Source organism: Marmota monax, unplaced genomic scaffold, assembly GCF_021218885.2.
Source record: "Marmota monax isolate L192 unplaced genomic scaffold, Marmota_monax_Labrador192_F-V1.1 WCK01_AAM20220418_F8-fsc00054, whole genome shotgun sequence".
Taxonomy (NCBI): domain Eukaryota; kingdom Metazoa; phylum Chordata; class Mammalia; order Rodentia; family Sciuridae; genus Marmota; species Marmota monax.
In genome coordinates, this window is record NW_026692145.1 from 3840685 (window position 1) to 3862646 (window position 21962).

A 21962-nucleotide genomic window follows, 5' to 3' on the forward strand; every position below is an offset into this window, starting at 1 on the left:
GACAGGGTCTCACGGAGTTACTTAGGGCCTTGCCAACCTGCCTCTGCACCCAGCCACACTGTTTATTCCACAATTCCCTATTATACCTCCCATTTATCCCATGAATATCTTTGTGACCCCTCCCCTTTATCCCATGTCATGTCCTTTGTTGCATATTGCCCCTTCCCTTTATCCTGCCACCCCTTTAAATTTAGGACCCCCCACTTTTATCCTGTCATCCCTCCTTTGTTCCTCATCATCCCAGCCCTTTATCCCATCCCACCCCATTTTTATTTCACCTTTCCCCTTTATCTCATCATCCCTTTTCCTCTTTCCTCCTTCAGCTGTATAGTCACAGCTTCCCTATTCACCCACCCCCCCAAAATTAAAAGGAAAAAGACCACAGTAAGGCAGGAATATACGCTGTCACAACACAAATGTTTATTAATGATTAAATGCCAGAGAAGTTTTAACAATCACAAATCTTCGAGCTCTGTGGTTGTTATCCATTGTATGATCAGTTTCTATCCCTCAATACAATACATTCTTCACTCTATGGACCTCAGCAGTTGTTACCCATTAGTATCAGCTGTAATTTGGATGTCATACATAACCCATATCTGTGTGTTACCAGAGCATGTCCCGCAAATTTGTACCGTCCTGCATAGAGGAACTACAGAGACGATAGATAAGAACATTTGTAATCAGGTGACTTGAACTACTTGGAACTATGTGTCCGAACCTAAACTAGCCCGTTTTGTTGACAACATGGTGTGAACACCAGCCGTCTTTAAAACAGATCCAGGTACTAAAGTCTAATTTTTCCTCTAACTTTTGACCCCAGAAAAGCTAGTCAGGCTTACACTTGAGGTTTCCCCGTTGGTGTGACCTGAGCAAAACTGCACAGAATTTAGGAGTGGCTTTTTGACGAGCCATCGGTCTCAATAATTTGGGGGGAGTTTGGGGATCCTGAGGCGGCGGAGTTGCTGCGGGGACACGGCTATGAGTTGGTGTGACATGATTTAGCATTAATTGTCAGCTGTCAGTAGGCTGACCTAACGTTCTAGCATGCCTCTTGAGGGCCTTTCCAATAGAGCTCTCGGGAGGAGGGGCGGAAAGTAAGGAAAAACATGCAATCCCCTGCAGGGGAGGGAAAGCACCTCGAGATTTGTGAGCTTCTCTGGGACAGGTGTTTACCACAAATGTAACATCAATTAAAGGAGGGCTGCAGTGTGAGAAAGCCAAGACCAAGGGTAAAAGAGAAAGGCAAGGTAGCACCAGGGAGCCTGGGCATGACACAGAAACATCTCTGCTTTTACCAGCTGAGGAGACCAAGCATCCCCAGTGAAGGGGCTGGCAGTGTATTGGGAATTCCTATCCTGACCCGAGCATCAGGTGGAACTCCTCTCAGATCTATCTCAAAGATTCTCCTTCATGTTTCCTGTGACATCCCAGGTCTACCCCCACCCTTTTCCCCTGTCCGGCACCTTAAAGGAGGAAAAACACCTAAGGAAAGAAGTAGCCGATGCCAGATTTGGCCTCCTTCTCCCGGGGCACACGGAGCAATGGGCGGTCTTGCTCCGGAATGGGGGGATTACCCGCTCCTTCCTCATCGTCATGGGAACGGGCAGTGCCGGGAGGCACGGCTGGCTCCTCAGAGGAACCTGGAAAATAGTAACAATGTTACTCCTAGACATCAGATAGCACCCAAGGCCCGCGGATCTAATTTTGGGTTTTAAATACAATATGAGAAAAGACAGGGCAGGAATGATTATCCCCATTTCAGGAGTCAGTAAACTGAAGCTAACAGCACAGAAGTTTCTAAAGCTCTCACCACTGTGGAAACTGGAAAGATAGATTAGGGAACAGAATAGAGACCAAGCTCAGAGCAAATTAATGACACCACCAGGTACAGGGGGAAGACGGTGACCTAATAACCACCACCACATAAAAAGAAGGTTCACTAATTTTACCAAGCAAATGAGTATCAAAGCTGGAACCGGAAACTTAAAGCACTGCATAAAGGACACAAAATAGATGTTACTCTTAAATGACTCAGGGCTAGGCTGAGACTCATTTTTAAGGACAGTGGTATCTACAGCAGATGCAACATCTGAGTCTTCTTTACCAATCGGAATTGCCTTTGGATTCTGAACTTCTTTAGGGTTGACATCTTTAGGCATTGGGACTTCATCCACATTCATGACTTCTTCCAGATTGACAGCCACGGATGGCAGAGGGTCTGGAATTGAACTGGAAATGGAGACATCTTCAGTTTCTGGAGTCACAGTGTCAATTTCATCATCTTCAAAAGCCTGGTCTTCCTGACAATCTGGGGTTTCATTTTGAATTTGGGCATTCTCAGGTTCTGGAACCACACTGAGAACTGGAAGGTAACCTTCAAGAATGGGGTTTTCTTCAGAGTATTTGTTTCCATCAATGTCAGAGTCTTCTTTGTCCCCTGAACATTCCTCCACATCTGAGGATTCTTCCAGATCTTGAATTTCATCAAAATCGATGGTATTTTCAAGGGCTGTGATCACATGGATAGCCTGGACCTCTTCAGGGGTGGGGTCTTCAGATTCCGCAGCTTCTTCATACCTTGAGATTTCTTCATCATTTGGGAGGCCAGCAAAAGCTGGGACCTCTTCAACATCAAATTCTTCAGGGTTTGAAATCCCATTGACCTCTGGGAATTTTTCAACACATGGGGCTTCATCAATAGCTGGCATTTCTTCAAGACTAGGGTCATCATAATCTGTGGTTTCATCCTTATCTGAGACATCTGCATTGTCTGGGGCTTCCTCATTACCTGGAATTTCACTAGCTTCCAGGATTTCTTCACTGTTCTGGATTATGTTAAGATGGGAAACTTCTGCCAGGCCAAAATTGTGGTGGTTTTCAAAATTTGGTCCTTGTTCGAGATTGGGATTCAGATTTCCTAGAGGGTTCAAGATTACTTGCACATGTGAGGGTCCTTCGGGTTCTGGAACTGGATCAAAGTTAGGTATTTCTTCAAAGTCTGGGATCTCAATGAGTTCTGGAATTTCTTCACCTGGTCCTAGAATATCCGCAAGAGAAGGAAGATTACCAAAATTCAAGGTGTCATCGTCATCATTATCACCATCATCATCATCGTTGTTGTTGTCGTCACCATCATCATCATCATCACCATCATAATCTTCTTCATCAAGCTCTGGTATGTCGTCAAGGTATGAACCTTCAATTTCAAGGTCATTTGGGAGCATAAAACCTTGATTGTTCCCAAAGACTACTTGATTGAAATATTCAATTGCTAGCTGTTCATTGACTGACAAATCTTCCTCAGAGTACTCATCTTCAGGAAGGGCATGGTCCTCAGCAGGGGCCTGACCCTGAGCAAGGGTTTGACCCTGAGGAAGGCCCTGATCCTGAGGAAAGCCCTGACCCCCTGCAGGGAACTGACCTTCAGGAAGGGCCTGACCTCTTGAAGGGAACTGACCTTCATCAAAGGGCTTGCTTTGACCAAGGACAGCAGCACGGGCTTCAGCAGAGGTTTCCACTGGATCAGAAAGTAAAGCATCTTCTTCCATCTTGATGCGTGCACTCCTGAATGGAAAGGAATGTTGAACAAGTTATTTTGTACTTGCATTAACTAACATAAAGATCATCTGGAGTTGGAAGCCCCCATAGAATAATGTCCTTTAGGCTAAATTGAAAAAAAAAAAAAACAAACTCACTGAATCCTTCTCAGATTCCTGCGACGGATAAAATCAAGAGCTTCAGGACTGGACTTCCACACACGCTTGGCAACCTGTCTCTGAATATGAGGCGGCACCTGAGAGTAAAATTAGCAATATTAGTCTTTATTGCTCAGCACCTTTTCATTTATGTCTCCATCGGGTACCAGGATTGAAAGACAACCTCATGACCATCTAATTTGGAAGGAAATTCTAGACTGGGAACTTTATCTGCCTGCTTTGGTAACCACATACAATTCTCCCTTGCTTGGTGAACAAAAGAGGACTGTGTGAAATAAGAATATCCAAAATTTGCACCTACCTGAAAAAGAACGTCCCAGTTATCAATCATGGCACGGACCACATTGACAGAAGCAACATAGTGGTCAATTCCCAGTTTTGTCTTCCGGGACTCCCTCTTGCCAAACTTTCCCTTCTTCAGGAGAGCAGATCCAAACACGAGAGCCAAATTGGTGGAGGTCATGCGGTTGCCAGGAACCTAGGTACAGGAATGCAGAAAGTGACTGACCTTGAGATAGTATTAGAAGTTGTACAAATGGATATACACCTCTTTTTATTTGTTTCACTTTCTTTTTACCACTATATTTTCTCATACACTTGCGCACATGTCCCCTACTACAGATCTCACCACCCTTTCCCTGATCTTTTTACCAGCTGTCCATCAAGTCCAATGGAGTCCTCGCAGTGCTCAGTAATTTTATGCAATGCCTTCAGCAAGCGCTCCAAAGTATCACTGTGGCAAGGTGGCATCAGATAAACAAGCAACTGCAGGGCAGAAAGCTGATCCTGGGGCTTCAGAGCTGAAAAAAGGAAAAGAGGGACCAGCTTAGGGGGCTGGCCTTGGCAGCAACCCAATACCAAGGGAGATGAGCTACTCCAAATTGCTGATGGCTATGCAGAAACTACCTAAATAACTTGCCTTTACTTGTGTACAAAGATTTGAGTTCAGGAACCCTAAGGGTAATAAGTGTTCCCACCATGAAAACCAGACCTCTACAGAATCTGGGTGGTTCTTTGCCCTGAGAGGGCACACACAGTTTTAAGAAACTAGAGAAATTCCCAAGTAACAGATTTATAAAGAGACAAAGTAACTTGGAGACGGTTTGGGAAGATTTTTATTTTTAATTGACAAATAATATGCATATTATATCCTAGAGAGGTGTTTTTCATCTTTTGATGTTCTTTTGGACTTAGGTCCTTGGGGGTCACTAGACCTCTGACATTTCCTTCCCTTGCCCCAACAAGGGAGGGCAGAAGACTTACTTGCAGTCAGAAGAAAGGACATGTACAGATCATCTGGCAGCAGAGAGTCCTTCATGTCACGGAAAAACTCCTTGAGGAGTGCAGCAATATCATGCACATTCTGATTGTCATCCAGCACTACATCCAGACCTTGATCAAATGCTTCACGGAGCTACAAGGGAGAAGAGACATGGTTTGTCCTGCTCACTACAGGCTCCCTCTTGGTCATTCCTTCAGGAAGTCCCAGGCTTCAGGGGAGGTAGCTAGCATAATATTGTATGTTGGGGACTAGAAAGAAGACCTTATTTCCACAGTCATGAAACTACCATCATGTCTATAGGCGAGCCCCCACTTCCATCTTCTTTTACTTGACCAAGAACCAAACGTGTAAACATAGTCAATTTACCTTACGCACTCTCAATGGTGAATACTCAATGGTGAAAATCCCCACTGCCTTTAAGCCTGAAAGAAAGAAAGCAGATGATCCTGAAAATCTGACCCCTTTCCCCATGGTGTTTCCCTTCTCCTTCCTTAAGAGCTGCATCCTAACCTCTGCAAGTGCCAGGGCAATTTTATCCAAGCCCTTGATCCCATGATCTCTTTTTTCTGTATTTCTATAACATCCTCTTTCTCTTTAATTGCTTCCTTTTGTAATTTAACCATTTGCAGCTCCCTTACCATGTTCCTCAATGAATTTGCAGCAAGCCTCAACAACCTGGGGGATTTGTTTGGCAATCGGATTGAGGCTCATCTTCCTTTTAGATCCAAGAAGTCGCTGGCCAATAGGAAATGAAACCCTTGAAAGTTGCAGGGTCTGCAGCAGCAGAGCCCCGTCCTCCAGCTCAGCCAGACTATCCACAGACACTGCACCCTGTGGAGAAATCCAGACAATATTAAAATGGGGTCTATTTAGACACGAGTACTGCATGTGACATTCAAAACAGGAGAGATTCTCTGTAGCAAGCCAAGTACACCCTTTCAGAATGTTTCCTTTACCTGTCTAGCCCCCCCCCCCCATGAGGATAGAAGCCTTGACCCTCTTGTCCCACATCACTGCACACCTCAGGAATGGCCCCTGTCCGAAACCTGGTAGTTTAACTCACTCTACGCCCACGGCGAGTGAACTCCCGGGGCAGGGTGGGCTCATTCCGCCTGCGACTGAAAAAGCGCCTGATGCGGCCAAACATCCTTTGCACCACGTTTCCCCGACGACGACGGCCCGCAGCCTGACCGGTGGTGGCTTCTTCTATCTGCATTGTGGCTGTCAGTTCTTGATGCTTGCGGCGGGTGAGCTCGTTCACCAGTACCTCTTCCAGGCGAATGCCAAATGTCTTGAGAGAGACGTCTGGGGAGTCAGAGAGAGAAAGAATGAGAAACCTCAAAGCCCCGCAGCACTTATATGGGGAGGAACTGCAGGGACAGCCACCCTCCCCCAAGAACCTCCAGCAGTCAACCCCACCCCTTCCACACTGCAGTGCCCCTCCCTGGGGAGCTAGCCCAAAAGACCCAGCAGTATTTACACAAAAGTATTCAACACTCAACTCAGCCCCACTCAACTACCCAGAAGGGGCTTAATATCCTTCCTGCCAGGGGGTGACCACCTAGAAACAAGAAGGGCGATCTCAGGCTGAGCAGTCTGGGGCTCATCCACCCAAAGGCCTAATTAGGCTGGTCTAGGAGGACCGCCCCTTGTGCCTCAGCTTTGAGCCATTTCCCGATATCACCTTCTGAGGGGTTTCTGGGAGGGAGGGGGAGTGACTTGGGCGGCAGTGGGCCCCGCCCAGTCTCTAGCAGCCAGGGGCACACTATGGGGGGAGGGGTGCAGCACCCTATTTCTCTCAAAGAAAATACAGAAGCCCCTCACCCCTCTCTTGTCCTCTCAGAATCAAAAACCACTTCTCCAAGGTGTTGGGACGGTCAGTGGGTAGAGCTACAAGAAGAGAAAAAGAAAAGAAACGCACACTTACATACAAATAGGGCTCAGATAAGTTACTCAAGCATGGCCATACATTAATCTGCAGCAGGGAGCAGGGAAAGGGGGAGGGGGAGCTCATTCCAGCCCGCGATAAATGTTTTGATTTCTCCCAGCCTCAGTTTCCCTGCCAGACAACAGGACCAATCTTGTCTTACACATACAAAAACTCCGAAGATTTAATCAAACCAGATAACCTAAGGCGCATCTTGCTACGCAACGGCGGTCTCTCGACACAACACTTAAATATAAAATTCAGGGGCGCTCAGGCGCCTGAATCATGCAACAGGCGAGGGGAGGGGCTCCACCCGCAGCGCCTCTGAGAGTGAGGGTCGCCAAGTTACTGCGACGCACTCTAGCACCCAGGTTGCCGTCGGCTCCTAGCGCGGTGCCAGGAGAAGCGGCGACACCTGGCTGTCCCTAGCTCCAAATCCCACAGCTGCGGCTACCGGCGAGGTCTCCTAGCCCTCCGCTTCACCCAGTTCGGACTGCGCCCTTAGCGCGCACCTAGAGACCCCCGCCGCCCCCTGCACTTTCCAATGCTGCTAAAGCGCCCCTCCGCAGCGCAACCGCGCAACCTCCCCTACTCGGTGGCCAAATTTGCGCCGGTATCCCGGAGATCCCCCCCACCCCTGAGCAAGCTCGAACCCTGTCCTGTGCAGCGTCCCGATTGTAGCCAGCTGAGGTGGGAAGCGCTCACACAGCAGCTTCTGCTGCCACCTCCCCCCGAACCGCCCTCCCACTCTTTCGCCTGGTTTGGTGCGTGTCTCTCACTGTCTCTCAAACGCGGTGTCTCTGTCCCAGTCCTCTCTTCGTGTATCCTTCTGCACCTCAGTCGCTCTGCCCAATTCTGGAAACACACCTGGCGCGTGCGTCTCTTCACCTGAGCTCACTTCTACTCAGTCTCTGACATTCGTTTTTACCACCCTTCAACCCCCCCCCCCCACTTCCACCCAACTCAACTAATCTTTACCTCTTTTGCAATTCAATAGACAGCCTGCAACAACTCCCACTTCCTCAGGCGCCAGGGAATTAGAAGAGGCGCTACCCTTCCCGACCCTCCGGACCCCAAATCTGTCCCTTTGGCCCCGGGGGTCCACTCGCCCAAAGGCAAGGATGCCACACTCCGGGGTACAGCTCACCTCGGTCAGGTCGGAATTCAGAGAGGAAATGCCTGGCCACGAGTTCGTGGTAAGCAGTCTCTTGCAGCTTCAGACGCTCCAGCTCAGAGAGGCTGTGTATTGACACCATCTTCATCCTTCTGTCGGGAGTGTGTCCTGGGGCTCCTCCCAGGACGCTCACTAAAAAAATTAAGGCGGACAAAAAGAGCAAAGTGGGCATGATTCTGGGGCAGCGTGTCCTTGCTGCCTTCAGAAAAGGAATGCAGCCACCCATTCTGGAATCGAATGATTATCAAGGCTGCATCATCCAATTGTCACTGGACCTGGTGGAGGGAACTATGGGGGGGGGGTAAATGGGGAGGGAAAACTGGGAGGCGGCTTCACCCTCAAGCAGGGCTGCCTCTGGTTGCTTATTTAAAAAAAAAAAAAACTTAAAAAAAAAGCTCTGAACAGATAGTCCAGAAAAGAAAAAAAAAAAACTAATTAGAAAAAAAGAGAAAGAAACCACCTCACAATTTTCTTTAGAAAGCAGTTTTGAGACAAAAATTAGTATTTTCTATTAATTAGAACATTGATGGTCTAGTTTTAATTTTTTCATGATATACTCAATGCTGTCTGGATTGGGCAAAAAGAAGGCTTTCATTTAAGCTGGGAGTAATGTAAATTCTGTAAATTTATACAAAAATTATTCCAGAAAACAAACTGGACACATGGGTCTGGAACCAAAAATTGTCCCCAGTCTCTTTGACCGAAAAATTCCCCTTCTAGGAATCTATTCTAATGATATCTTCCTACAGACAGGAAAATCCATATGTATATGAGCCATAATAGTAAAAACTTAAGGGAAAAAAGCTACCCCAGCAATGAGATTAGTTATACAAATTACATAATGACTATAGTATAAAAATTATGCAATCATAAAATGTTTACAAAGAGCCTTTCAACAAATAAAAAATACAGAATTGCAATTATGATTACAACTATGTGAAGGAAAAATGCATAAAAATTAAAGACAAAAATGTACCCAAATAATAAGCTGTGTATTAAGTGGTAATAATTTGTTTGACTTTGTCTTTTCTCTATTTACTGAAGTTTGGGCAACTTGATTATATTATTTTTCATGGGAAAAAAATCAACATCTACCAAAACAAACATTTCCAGACCATTTCCAGTCAGACTTCCTATACAACATTGGTGATCAGAGTGAAGTTCATTTTAGTATAATGGGAAACCTGTTTTATATGGCCTTTCTCCAAGGTCCCCACTATCATATTGCTCCCAGGTTGCATAGCATTCCCCAGTGGAGATCTCCCTGTACCCCACAGCATCCTTTCCTGCATATTCTCTGTTACCCATTTATTCTTTCATTCATTCACTAAGAAAAGAAATCTATTAATTGCCCACTTTGAGCCAGACACTACAGATTAAAAGGTTGAGCAAGATAATACTACTCTTCTCATAAAAGATTTAACAGTGCAGTGAAGGAGATACACAGGTTAGCAACAATTTACAAAACCTTGTGATAAGTCAGTCAGCCAAGATGTAAACAAAGTACTGTGAGAGGAGAAAACATCCAACTTTGCCTGGATACAGCAAGGGGGAGAGTGTCCAGAGAGAACAGCTTGTACAAAGGCAAAGAAATGGGAGAGGGGTTTTCATCTCAAAGCAGTATGAAGGCATTGGAAGGAGATAAATCTGGATGGGCAGGGATGAGATCGTGACTAGCCCTGTAAGCCATGTTCAGCAGTTGGACTTTCTCCTGCAGCCAACAGGGAACTACCATAGGGTGCCAGTCTGAGTTGTACCATGGAAAAAAAAAAATCAGAGAGCCATGAAATAACCTGATCTGGGTTGAAAGCCTGAAGCAGTTAGATCAGCAAGAAGACAAGGGTTGCTGATACAAGTCAGTGTCACTGAGTAGAAGTGCCAGGACTTGGGGAAAAAATGTAATGGAAAGAATTTAAGATGTCTCCCAAGTTTATGATTTGGGTGCATGTGTAGATGCCGATTCTTAAAAGAAAAAATAATGTGATATAAGGAATTAAACCTTTTAACAAAAAAAAAGAAAGAAAAAGAAAAAAAATACTCAACATACCACTTTTCCAAGCTTTCCTTTCCCCTGGAGTTTTATGATATTTTTCTATGTAAAATTTGGAGAGGGGCTTAAATTTCAAAGATCAGGTAATATGGCTTTGACAGATATGAGGTAGGTAAGAGATATCATACAATAATCATCTTAAAAAAAACCTCCTGTTTCCCCCCCAAAAGACATTCCAGCTTGAATTTTATTTCCAAAATTCTCTTTGCCTTCTTTAATTGCCGAAATCAAAGATATCAGACAAGCCTGCCAGATAACTGAGGTGCAATATGAGAAAGGATGGAGGATCTTCCTATGGCTTTGGAACTAAGCTAAAAAGAAAACCCCTAGCATTAATTTTAAAGCTCCTTCAACTGCAAAGCACCATCCCCTGGACCCAAAGTGAACACCCAAGGCCAACTACCAGACTGAAACCACAAAGTGACCATTTTAACCAAAGGCACATACAGCTAACCAGTCCCAGACTAAACCTCTATAAATCTCCCATTAACAATAACAAGTCCAGAGCCCTTTAGTCGAGGGTCTCATGCTGACACATAATGTAGCTCTGCTTAATTTTTTTATATCACCCCCCTCTCCCCTTACCCCCAATCCAGTCATTTCTGTACCTGTCTTGGAGTTTCTTCTTGTGGAGGCTTACCAGATCTGATCACCCAAAGAGCAGAGCTGGTTCTTGCCTTAAAAACCAGGATGTAAATTAATCCCTCCCCTCCCCAGAAAATAAGGTAAGAACAAACAGTGAAACCTCAAATCAACACCAGCCCAAAAAGGAGAGAGAGAAAGCCTTTGAGAGATGAGTCAGCCTAGATGCTTACAATTCCGAAGGAAATCAAAGGCCTTAGAATAAACCGTTTGTCATTGCCTCCCTGCTTGAACATATAGGGCTAAACTTAAGAACAGTAATATGCTGCAGTTTTGCCAGCAAAATTGACACTGTCTTGCTTACCTTCAACCCTCTCAAGCACCAGTAGTACAAAAGACAGAAACAGAACTAGGAGAATGCCCAAACAAGAAGCAGATAGGTGGGCTGGGGAGGGGGTAAGAAAGCAGGCTTCAGCACTGTGGACAGACACAAAACAGTTTCTTGAAAATGTAATATTTTACATGTCCTCAGGCCTGAAATTCCAAACTGGACATAAAGGAAGGCTCCCCATAAGAACCAAAGTGCTAAGACACCTCTCTTGCTTCAAAGTGTCTTCTCCTTCCCCCTTTAGTGTACCATGGCACTAGCCTGAAGTGACCATGAGATCAAAAAGATGCTCAAGGAGGAATAGGAAAGCAAATCAGCTCAGTTTCAATCTAGAATTCAAGACATCTGCAAAAATCATTTTAGACAAATATCTGCACTGGGCATTGGAGATAGAGCCAAAGAGAACAGAGTTCAAAGCCAAGCTTTATCATTGCTTGCTGTGTGACTGTAGGAAAGTCAGTTGAATTCTCTGGGCCTCTTTGGCCTAGTCCATAAAATAAGGAAATGGCATAAAACCCATCTCTGTGGATGTGTGAGTTGAATGTATGAATAATGTGATATGTAGCATTAGTTTTTAATAGACATGTTGACTTTGAAGGTTCTTTGCAGAGGGCAAAGTTCTAGTTTACCAGAACACATCAGGCTTTAAAAGGAATTATTAATATGATTAGAATGTTTAATCAATGCATTGAAGCCTACTTTGTTCAATATTTTCTAAATTTGAATTACTTATTAACATAGGTAAAGCTAGCTGGGGAGACTATTGGGAATAGATCTTCACTCTTCAATTGCATCAGGGTCAAATATTTTTTCAAATCTTATAAAATTTAGAAAAACTGGGCTGGGGATATAGTTTAGTGGTAGACAGTTTGCCTAGTAGCCATGAGGCCAGCCCTGGGTTCACTCCCCAGCACAGGAAAAAAGAAAACTAGTTAGTTTGATATTTCAATTATTATTCAGATTAAGCCTATATGTCCCAGAATTTATTTTTCTTTCAAGCTATCTAGTTTTACATTGTCAACAACAAAAGACAGTTTCATTTATATCAGTAAAAGAGCAAAGAAATTGGCTGATAGCAAGCTAGAGAATTTGAACAGAGCAACAAGGCACCCAAATCAAGTCTCCAGCAATACAAAAAAGGGGAAACACCCTTGGGTGGCATCAAGCCTGTTTCTCATGTCCTCCAAAAATGCACAGCACAGATGGAGAAACAAATTAACATTAGAAAGGTCATCCACTTTGACACTGTGAGGACGGAAATGCTCTCAACTAGGCATAAATCCACAGTCTTCACCATGTGGAAGACTCCTTTACTTCACTGCCTCCATCCAATGGTTAGGTCTGGTACGTGCTCACCAACTAGTAAACACCTAGGAGAAAAAAGCAGGGTCTGCACTGACGCTGTGGTTTGAATTCCTATCAATTAGGCACTTTATGGCTTCCTCAGGATTTTGCTTCTGGCCATTGAAAGACCTTTGGAGTTTGAGAAATTGATACTGCACAGGGCTGGGTGCCCAAAAGATATTGCATCTACAATATTCAAATGTCTACAGGCAGTGAAATGGATAAAGACATCCCCATTAATATATCATAGCATGAGAGAGATCTAGGTCTGTGGATGAAAACATTTGGGCACCAATTTGGTCTGCTGATACATGACCTCATTCATCCCTGAGCATTAACGAGTTAGCCTTTAAGTTGTTATCCCATAACCTTCATTTCAGCAAAAGCTGCAGATGCGGGGAACAGAATGACTCATTCTATCCACGGAGGTGGTAATGCCCCAAGACAATTAAATTTGGGGACAGTGTTTAATACGTGGTGTTAGACCATCATGCCACAGCAGAAGCTCATAAACTACAGGTAAAAGCCTTGGCTACAAAAAAGTTTCAGGAATTACTCAGAATATTAAATTGGTTCAGATAGAAGGAAACAGCCATCACATAGTGTATTATTTCCATTCCACAGTCCAAAAAACTGAGGCTCAAAGACAACAGGGATTTTTTTTTTCCAAAGGCTATAAAGCAATTGGACAACAGAGCCTGGACAAGAACCCAGTTCTCCTCAGTCTCAAGGCATTTTCTTCTGCCCTATCCACCTCTGCTCTGCATAGCTGCAAGATTCTGCATTGCTAAATAATGAAATGAAAAGAATGTACACATAATCAAAGCTAATTCCATAAAGCCAGGGGAGGTCATATCTGAAGGCAGGCAGCCACCACAAATTACAACATCTTTGTAAAATAAGTACAGTTGTCATTCTATAGAACGTGGGATGCCCTTTTAAAATTTTATTGACTAAACAAACAACTCAAGCTCAGGATGGTGAAAGGCAATCTTTATGCTATAAACATCACAAAGGATAATTTAAACAAGGAAACGTGCTATCAAATACAACAAGATATAGATATTCTATTATCTGCAGAATGTGTCAGGGTGCATAATAGTGCTGACATCACAAGCTGTGTCATGTATATCATCCCCCCCCCCACCTTTTGGTTATTGCTTCTATTAAATTGTGGTGGAAGAAGAAAAAATAAGATGTTCTATTGGTGGGAGGTAAAAATTTTAATGCCTAATTTGCCTTATGCTTTTTCATTTTTCAAAAAGCTTTCTATATGTCCTTTATGTCCAGACCCAAGCACACAGTAGGTGTTCACTAAGTGTTCATTGGGTGAATCATAGGATTATCAATTCTGAGGGTTTGAGAGAACATAAAGGTCTGATAATTGAAACAGCTATTCATGATTCATGAGTAAATGAATCATGCCACATCATGCTCACAACAACCCCTGGAAAGGAGAGAGGTTGGCGATTATTTTCCCCCTTTTACAGATAAAAACAAACTAGGATTCTGGTGGTGTTACGACTTAGTTAAAGTTGCATAAAATGCAATGGAGGAACATGATCTGCTATTCCTGGGCCAGGCCTTGCCCTTCCCAAACTATGAAATTTCTTAATATTCATCACTAACATCTGCTGCCTGGAACTGAGAAGGTATAAGACTACCTTCCTTTCTAAGGAAATAACTACATTTTTGAGGTCTTATATATGCTGTTCTGTGACATACCTTGTGAGAGAGGGGAAGACATGTATGTGTGTGTGTGCGTGTGTATGTGAAAAACATTATATACTAATTTAACGCTCTCACCCCAACCCACCCCAATTTTGACAGCATAGTCTCCTAGAAAGCTCCAGAGATATGGACTTGGACCTGAATTCAAGTCCCAGCCTCAACACATCACATGAAAGTTCACACACTCAACTATGTGACCTGGAGTACATTATCTCACTTTTCAGAGACTCAAATTCATGACCTTAAAAAATAAGAATTGTGATACCTGCTATGTGGGGCTATGTTGAAGACTAAATAAAAGACGATTAGAATGAAAGAATTCTCCAAGGGGTACTGTGTTGTACCTAAGGTGAGGAACTGCCCCCGCCCCAAATACTTGGAAGTCAAATTAGAGAGGAAACCTGAACAAAAGTTCTATTATCTTTATGGAATTATGTATCCAGTGCTCTTGCTATAGAATGTCACTAGCCATCCTGAGAAGGCAAAAATGGGTACTCAACCACTGAGTGGGATAGGATGAACAATTTCTTCTCTGGGTCTTTTATGATCACAGATGCAAAGTAGATAAATGCAGGATCTAGGGGAATTAGCCTAGCCTATGAAATGTAGGGAAAAACCCTTTCTGGCCCACAAAAGGAAATTAATCCCCACATTTGTCTTCCTCTGTAGCATTTTCAAGCTAAAGTGTTAGGGGTGGTGGAGGGGAGGGGACAGCCACCCAGAGTGGAAAGCCTCAGTTCCTGCCCTTGGGATCTTACTGCCTGGTGGAAGGTCACATAAATGTCAAGTGTCTGAGGGACTATCAAGAAAGGCCCATGGGTCTAATATCATCCTTTTCTGAAGTAATTTAAATGTATTTCCTGTTTTGTTCCTTTAAGAAATATAAAGAAATGACTATTTCCTCATGCCCACTAGCACTGACAGACCCTTCCTCAACTGTAGGTTTTTCAGTATGCACTCAGTAAATTCCAATTCACTCTTCCCACCTTCTCAACTCCCTGTTTCCTCCCTTTAAAGCCTCTGAGACTTGCTCCCTTTCAGACACTTACACACTCCCACTCAGACACCCATCTACATGCTTGCATATTCACACCCTCACATATGTATGTAAATACACACACACACACACACACTCCCTCCCCTCCCTCTCTTAATGTATTCACAAAAGAGAGGGGAAAAGGGGAAAGGAGACTAAATTAAAGGGTAGGTCATCAACCATTTGCCACTCCAGATCCCAACTGTGACTTCCTACAGAGTGGGCTTGAGAAAGAACAGCCCAATGGGGACACTCCCCCAAACCATCTAGACAGAGCCATGTCAAAGAAAACTTCAGAGTAAAGAAGATCTCAAAACCTGTGCCTGGAAACTTTCCCTCCATCTTTTTCTGCACTCCCCACCCTACTCACTTCTCTTTGCCTTTATATCTTTACCAATGAGCATCCAATTTTCTGCCAGTTTTCTTTTTCAAAATCCTGAGTGTCTATCATAGGGAATTGGAACTGTGGGAGATGTTTTTCACTGCAGTTTTCATGATAAGAATAATTTTTAAAACTACACTCAAGTAACCATGTTTCTAAAATACCAATATCTACCCATCTACCCATCCTCCTTCAAAATTAGACCAATGTCTTGACTATGGTGGAGTGAGAAAAGCCCAGGAGTTAGGAAGCCTGCTCAGTTATTAAGCAGCTGGGTGGCCTTGGGCAAGTCAGTGAGCATCTTCAAGCCCGAAACACAATTTATTATTATCCTGTTTATCTAACAGCACTATAAAGACGCAACCTTCACGTCTGCAGAGTCCTTGATTATTCTAAGAGACTTAGCGAACTCCAGGACACAGGGCCATGCCATTGCTATCTGAAGTTCAAAAGAGCACCCCACGACCACACACACTCTTCCAAACCTAGAGGGCCAGAGGGGGTGGGATCTGAGCCCTTAGCCCCTTCTTCTGCCTTAAAGACAGTCCAACTCAGGCCCTTGACCTAGAGCTAGAGATTAGGGGAGGGGGATGCTCCAGACGCTTCACCCTCATCCAGTGTGTGTGGGGGGGGATGTGTGTGTGTCCTGGGCCTCTGGTTGCCACTACACAAGAGCACGGCCTTCAGAATGGGTTGGGTTGCACTGCACGTGTCGTGCCCCAATGTAGCTCAAAGGAGCAGCGCAGAATTTGCAAAGTTAAACAAAACCCCCGCGGCGCGAAAAATCTACTCTCATGGCTTGCCCAGAGAGTACCAGCAATTAAATCCTTCCGGCAAACTCAAAGTTTGAACCCTTGACGCGAAAGCCTGGGGGCAAGATGTTCCTCACTCAGGCCACCTCTCCCTCCCTCGCCTCGGACCCTCGCCGCCCCCCTCACTCGTCCCACGGTGGGCGGCACTCAGTCCCCTGGTGCCCGGCCCCTGCACTACCTCTTGACGACTGTCCTGGTCCGGCCAGGGAATGAGTCTGGGTGACCTGCTAGTCGGTCCAGCGACGCGGCCGCCGCAGCTAGTCCTGAGACGAGCTGCAGGCGCTGTGAGCGCTTGGCTCTGCCGCGCGCAGATTCCCCCACTCCCTGTAAAGCTTTCCTCCGTGGGGTAGGGGCTGATTCATAGCAATTTTCTCCACAGAAGCCAGCTCAGTGCCTTACGCATACCTGTTTGCTGAATTCCCAGGGCTACTCTCACTACTTCTCCCCTTATTTAAAAACAATCACTGCTTCAAGATTCAGCCCGAGGGTCCCTTCAGCGTGCTCCTCTGAATTACCCCTCCCCTACTCATGCACAAGATCTCAAGTTACAGGTGAAGGAAAGACAGAGGTTGAAGTTCTGATGCATAAGAAATTTACCCCAAAACAAGAGCTAGTTAGGCCCAGATCTCCTGGACCCCACCTCAGCACACATTTTGTTATACCACATTGCTTCCTTTCCTTCCTGAGTCCTGTCATTCGAGAGCAAGGAGCATCTTTTGTTGACCCTTTGTACACAACCACTGGACTTGCCTCTCTTTCCCTGCTCCTTGTCTCCCATTCTTGACCAGGACTTATGCTCTTACAAATTCAGACAAAAAGGTCATTTTGTTCAAAGTTCAATGGGCAGCAAGAGCAAACAGTAGTTGACTTCAGAGTCCTCCATCCACCTGAATGGCAAGAATCTCAGTAACTTCCTCCAACTTCCACTCCCCCACACTAGCATCTTCCTTTTTCATTTTCTGTGTTCTGTGCCTATCTAGACACCCAGGGAAGTCAGAAAACCATCCTTTAAAAACCTCTTCCAAAAATCTTCCTTCTAACCTGCAGCCCACCTATCATATTTACAAATCACCAATTGAGCAAAAACACATTATTTGCAAGAGATAAATATTCTCATCTGATGCAACAAGGGCAATACAGGGTTAAAAATGCAAGGGAAAGTTTGCACACACAGTTACTCCCCCTCCCAAGTGACTTTCCTCATCTCTTAAACCAAGTAAAGGGGGCAAAGGTGCCATGCGTTGTCAAAGGGGTAAGGATAGAGAAGAGAGGCAATTAGAGAGTGTCAGACTATATAGGTGACTCCAGCCAAAAGGGAAGAAGGAAGAAAAGGGAGAGGACTGAGGGCAGCCTCTGGTGGGAGGCATACATAGCTCCTGTGGAGGCCCAGGAAAACATGAACTTCCCCAAAGACTCAGAGATGTGGCTCAGAAGGGCTTAGCTTGGAAATGCGATCCAGAAGCACAGTGGCAAGTTTCTCTTCTTTTTTAAATATTTATTTTTTAGTTATAGGTGGACTCAATATCTATTTTATTTTTATGTGGTGCTGAGGATCAAACCCAGTGCCTCATCACACATGCTAGGTGAGTGCTACCTCTGAGAGACAACCCCAGCTCCTTCTTATCTTCTTTAGAGAGAGTTTCCAGCTCTGGTAGTAGCCTTGGTGTCGCTGTTTGGGATTTAAGTACCACTCACTCACCACCATCACTACTACCAGGATGCCTTTACCCACCCCCACCCCCACCCCCAATGAAATCAGTCTTACCCCACACAGGAGTGTAATTTGAATCAGGATGGTTTCTCCTTCAATTGAAGGAGAGGATCTCTCCTTCTCCTCCTGTTGGAAATGGGCTGGATGCTGCCCCTTTATACATTTTAGAGTACCAGAAAAGGAGAGGGGGAGAAAGGGAGGGAGCAGCAGTTTGAGGCTGGTCCAATTTTTGTCTCTGGCATCTTCCCTTTCTCTCTTCTTCTCATTGGATTTTTCTGCACCCTTCCTTCTGGCCCTGGCAGCTCTACTCCCCTTCCTCACTGCAGCATCCTGCAGCCAGTTCTTCCCAAGTTGGGTAAGAGGCTGCTATTGGGGTGCACCTTTCTGGTGATGCTTCATATTTAAGGTGGATTTTTAGACTGATATGCCAGGGAAAGATTGAGTTCCAGAGGTGGGTATATCACAGGAGATGATAGAAAAATTCAGGGCTGGGGCTGTAGCTCAGCGGCAAAGTGCTTGCCTAGCATGTGTGAGGTACTGGTTTCAATCCTTAGCACCACATAAAAATAAATAAAGGCATTCTGTCCATCTACAATTACAAAAAAGAAAGAAAGAAAGAAAGAAAGAAATTCACCCAGGTAGCCAGCAACATATTGGTGTTGGGAGTAGCTGGGAGGTACGATTTGAACCTGAGTGTCCAGGGAGTTAATTTAGGAAGAGGACTGACAGGTGTTCACTTGGATTACAGGGATTGCCTTGGTGACATAGACAAAGACAGCATGATACATTACAGAGGTAGAACACAGAATACTGCCACGCATCAGTTCAGTTTTCTCATCTGTAAAATAGGGGAATAAATGCTCACTCCCGTAGTGCTGTGGAGAAGAGTGTGTCAAATAACATAGGTAAAGTACTGAGCACTTGCCACTGAACCCAACAAAGGAGGAGTTTGCCCAGAGTCACAAAGTAGTAGAGTCAGGATTGGAACTCTTCTCCCAAACACCCTCCACTACTAGAGTGGTGTCTTCAGCTCTACTTTATCCTCTCAGAGGGCCACCGGTGCTATCCTTAGGGACTTGGTGGAGGTGGAAGTAGGGAGGTAGATTAGGTACAGACTCCATGCATATGAATAGGACACTACCACTTGGTCTCAGTCTCAAGGGACTAAGGCTCAGGCTTCTGCCTCCTTCCCCTTATCATCACTCAGGTAATCTCTCCATGTCATCTTGGACTGATTCATTGCCACTTTAGCGCCATCTCTGCTGCCCAACTCTGAGGTGGTGACTCACCCTCTAGCTGGCCAGGGCCCCTGCCCTCCAGGAAAGAAGCTTTCTTCTTAATTGACTGCAGAAGCCTCTGCCGCAGTGAAAAATAAATGCCCTTCCAGGCAGGCTTAGAGATGGAGGGCTTTGAGGAGGAATGGAATGCTCTCAGGTCCAAAGCCATTGCCTTTCATCCTCCTAGTGCCCAGGGTGCCACTACTGGAGTTCCCCCTCCAGGTTTCTTATAATTTTATACATAACCCTTAAGTTTCAGTGTTTACAAGGGATTTCACTCAGGACATCCCTGTGCTGCATTAGAGAGTGGTGTGTCTGGCACTGTGCTGGGTACTGGCAGGACGTAAAGTAACATGAGAGATCCCTGGCACCCAATGAGTGTTCATTGCAAGTTCACAAATATTAACAGCACCTTGGTAAATGACGAAAGTATGCACAGGAAGGGGGTTTTGATTGGCAGCCAAATCACTCCACCAGCCTCTAATCTCCTTCCCCACCCCAACTCTTACATCTTTCTCTTTTTGATGAGGATTTCGGAGAGGGGGAGGGATTGGCCATTTGTGTGTGTTAATTGGGATAAGTACTTCTAATATGTCACCTCTACAAACCTCAAAAATACCCCGTGCCCTAAGCCAGCTACAAAACGGCAGAGTAGGATTCGAACCTCTAACTCCCAAGCCTGGGCACTCTGCACAGCACTTTATACTACGCGTCTCCAAGCAATGGGAGGGGAAGCGCTCCTCTTCCCCCATATTCCTTCCTCTGCTGTCCATTCATCTACACAGAAAGGACAAATTCTGGAGTGACCCCTTGTAGCCCGTTTACGGTGGGAGGGACCCTCAGTTCTGCCGCCAGAGGTGCAAAGATCACTCTGCCGACCACTCTGCCGCCCCCTGCCGCCGGTGGCTCCTGATCAGAGGCTTCAGCTCCGCGCAGGTCTAGGGGGCTAAGAAAAAAGCTCACCAACTGCCCTAGAGCCATCCGGTACTAGGTTTCAGATAGCCCTGCCAGATTTGGTGACGTAAGAGGGAGGGAGGAGCATTTACAAAGCCCTACTATGTGTCCAAAGCAGGAGTCCTTGATTTCTAATAGCTATTGCCTTTTACACGGAAAACGTGTTGCTATGCAATATAGTGAGCTCTCCATTAAGGGAAGTCTTCAAGCTAGAACAGGTTTCGCAAAGCGCTTGTGTGCAGAACTCCTTACTTCTTGAAACCAATAAACACCTACACCCCTTAATAATCTCCCGCTCTCTGGAGTGGGGAGGATGAAGAAGCACATCCCCTGGGGAGCGGGCAAAGGTCAAGGCAGTGATGGGGTGGGGGGGAGGGGGCAGAAGGGAGGGTGCAGGGAGGAGGAGCCTCCGGCAGGGTCGACTGTAATCTGAGTCAGGGTCCCTGCAGCGCCTGCCGGCAGATTCCCGGGACCTTCCCCTTCCGGTTTTCCTGGGCTCCAACAGGACCCCACCTGGACCCAACTTACTCCCTTTGCATGGGAATGGGGAACAAAGGGCCAACAACCCAGGTCAAAGGGAAAAGAGCATCTGTGCCCGCTCCGCCTTGCCCGCCCATCCTCCCTCCTTTCTTCCCCGCCTCCACTCCTCGCCCCCTTCTCTTCCGCCCAGAGAGAAGGCGGGGGCGGGCTGTGTGTGTATGTATGTATGCATGTACGCGTGTGTGCGCGCTCGGGTGCGGTACGTCTGTGTGTTCAGTGTGTGGACCGGTGTATATGGGGTGTGTATGCGGTGCATGTTTTAGCCCAAGTGTTTGGTGTGGTATGCATTTGGTTCGAGCTCTGGTATGAGGCATGTGCTTGTGCATGCACGCTTGTAGGTTGTATGTTTCTGCCTGATTATAATCAGTGTGACTGAGGGTGCGGTCTGGGTGTGGGTGTGTTCAATGTGTGTTTCAGGGTTTGTGATCATGCTGTGGTGAGTGTGTACTAGCTTAAGCTTGTGTGCATATGTATATTGGGTGTGTGCTTAGCCTTAAATGCTGTGTGTCAAGGTGGATTTGCAGGTGGTGTTTTTTGTGCAGTGTGTACGTCCGTGAGCAAGGTATCTCTTTACGTCTATTTAAGGTGTGTATGTGTTCAAAGGTTTGTGTATGTGAGGATTCTGTGTGCCTTTTAATTGATAGTTTCAGGTGTGTGGTGCGGATGCATGTGGCGAGCATATGTGCTTGCATGGAGGGCTGAAGATGTGTGCCTTGGAGGGAGTCACACGAATGTATGGGTGCAGCGTCTGAAAGCATGGAGTTGTCCAAAAGAACCCAAGTGATCCTGCATGTGGTTGGGGGGGCTGGGTGTGGGGGACATTGCACCTGACTGGGACCAAGAAGGAGATAGGGGCCGCGACCCGAGCAGGGGTGACAGCTGGCCTGATCTCATCAATGGAAGTCTGCCCGCCCTTACCTTCGCTGTGCCCCGCAAGTTGCAAGTTCGGATGGGGCGGGGTGTGAACTTACCTGGCTGCTTAAAGAAAAGAAGAGGAGTGCTCCGCAGGAGATTTGGCCAGGTAGGGTGCCTAGCGTGCGCGTGGTGCAGGGG

At 45.7% G+C, this 21962-nt stretch overlaps 1 protein-coding gene across 2 annotated transcripts in view; it reads right to left on the reverse strand.

Annotated features, from left to right (window-relative positions):
• Positions 1–410: 410 nt before the first annotated feature.
• The window catches only part of Arhgap36 (Rho GTPase activating protein 36), a 29669-nt gene continuing 8117 nt past the window's right edge, over positions 411–21962 (reverse strand). The window contains exons 2-12 of one of the 2 annotated variants that reach the window (XM_046418785.2): positions 8076–8234; positions 6826–6891; positions 6065–6306; positions 5640–5832; positions 5368–5423; positions 4983–5133; positions 4371–4519; positions 4021–4197; positions 3699–3796; positions 3461–3567; positions 411–1643 (exon numbers count right to left, since the gene is read on the reverse strand). In XM_046418785.2, the coding sequence (XP_046274741.1) occupies positions 1486–1643; positions 3461–3567; positions 3699–3796; positions 4021–4197; positions 4371–4519; positions 4983–5133; positions 5368–5423; positions 5640–5832; positions 6065–6306; positions 6826–6891; positions 8076–8234 (1556 nt within the window). In that variant the 3' untranslated portion in view covers positions 411–1485. Of the gene's footprint in view, positions 1644–3460; positions 3568–3698; positions 3797–4020; positions 4198–4370; positions 4520–4982; positions 5134–5367; positions 5424–5639; positions 5833–6064; positions 6307–6825; positions 6892–8075; positions 8329–21962 lie in introns of those variants that run through there. The other variant, XM_046418777.2, reaches the window with a different exon arrangement.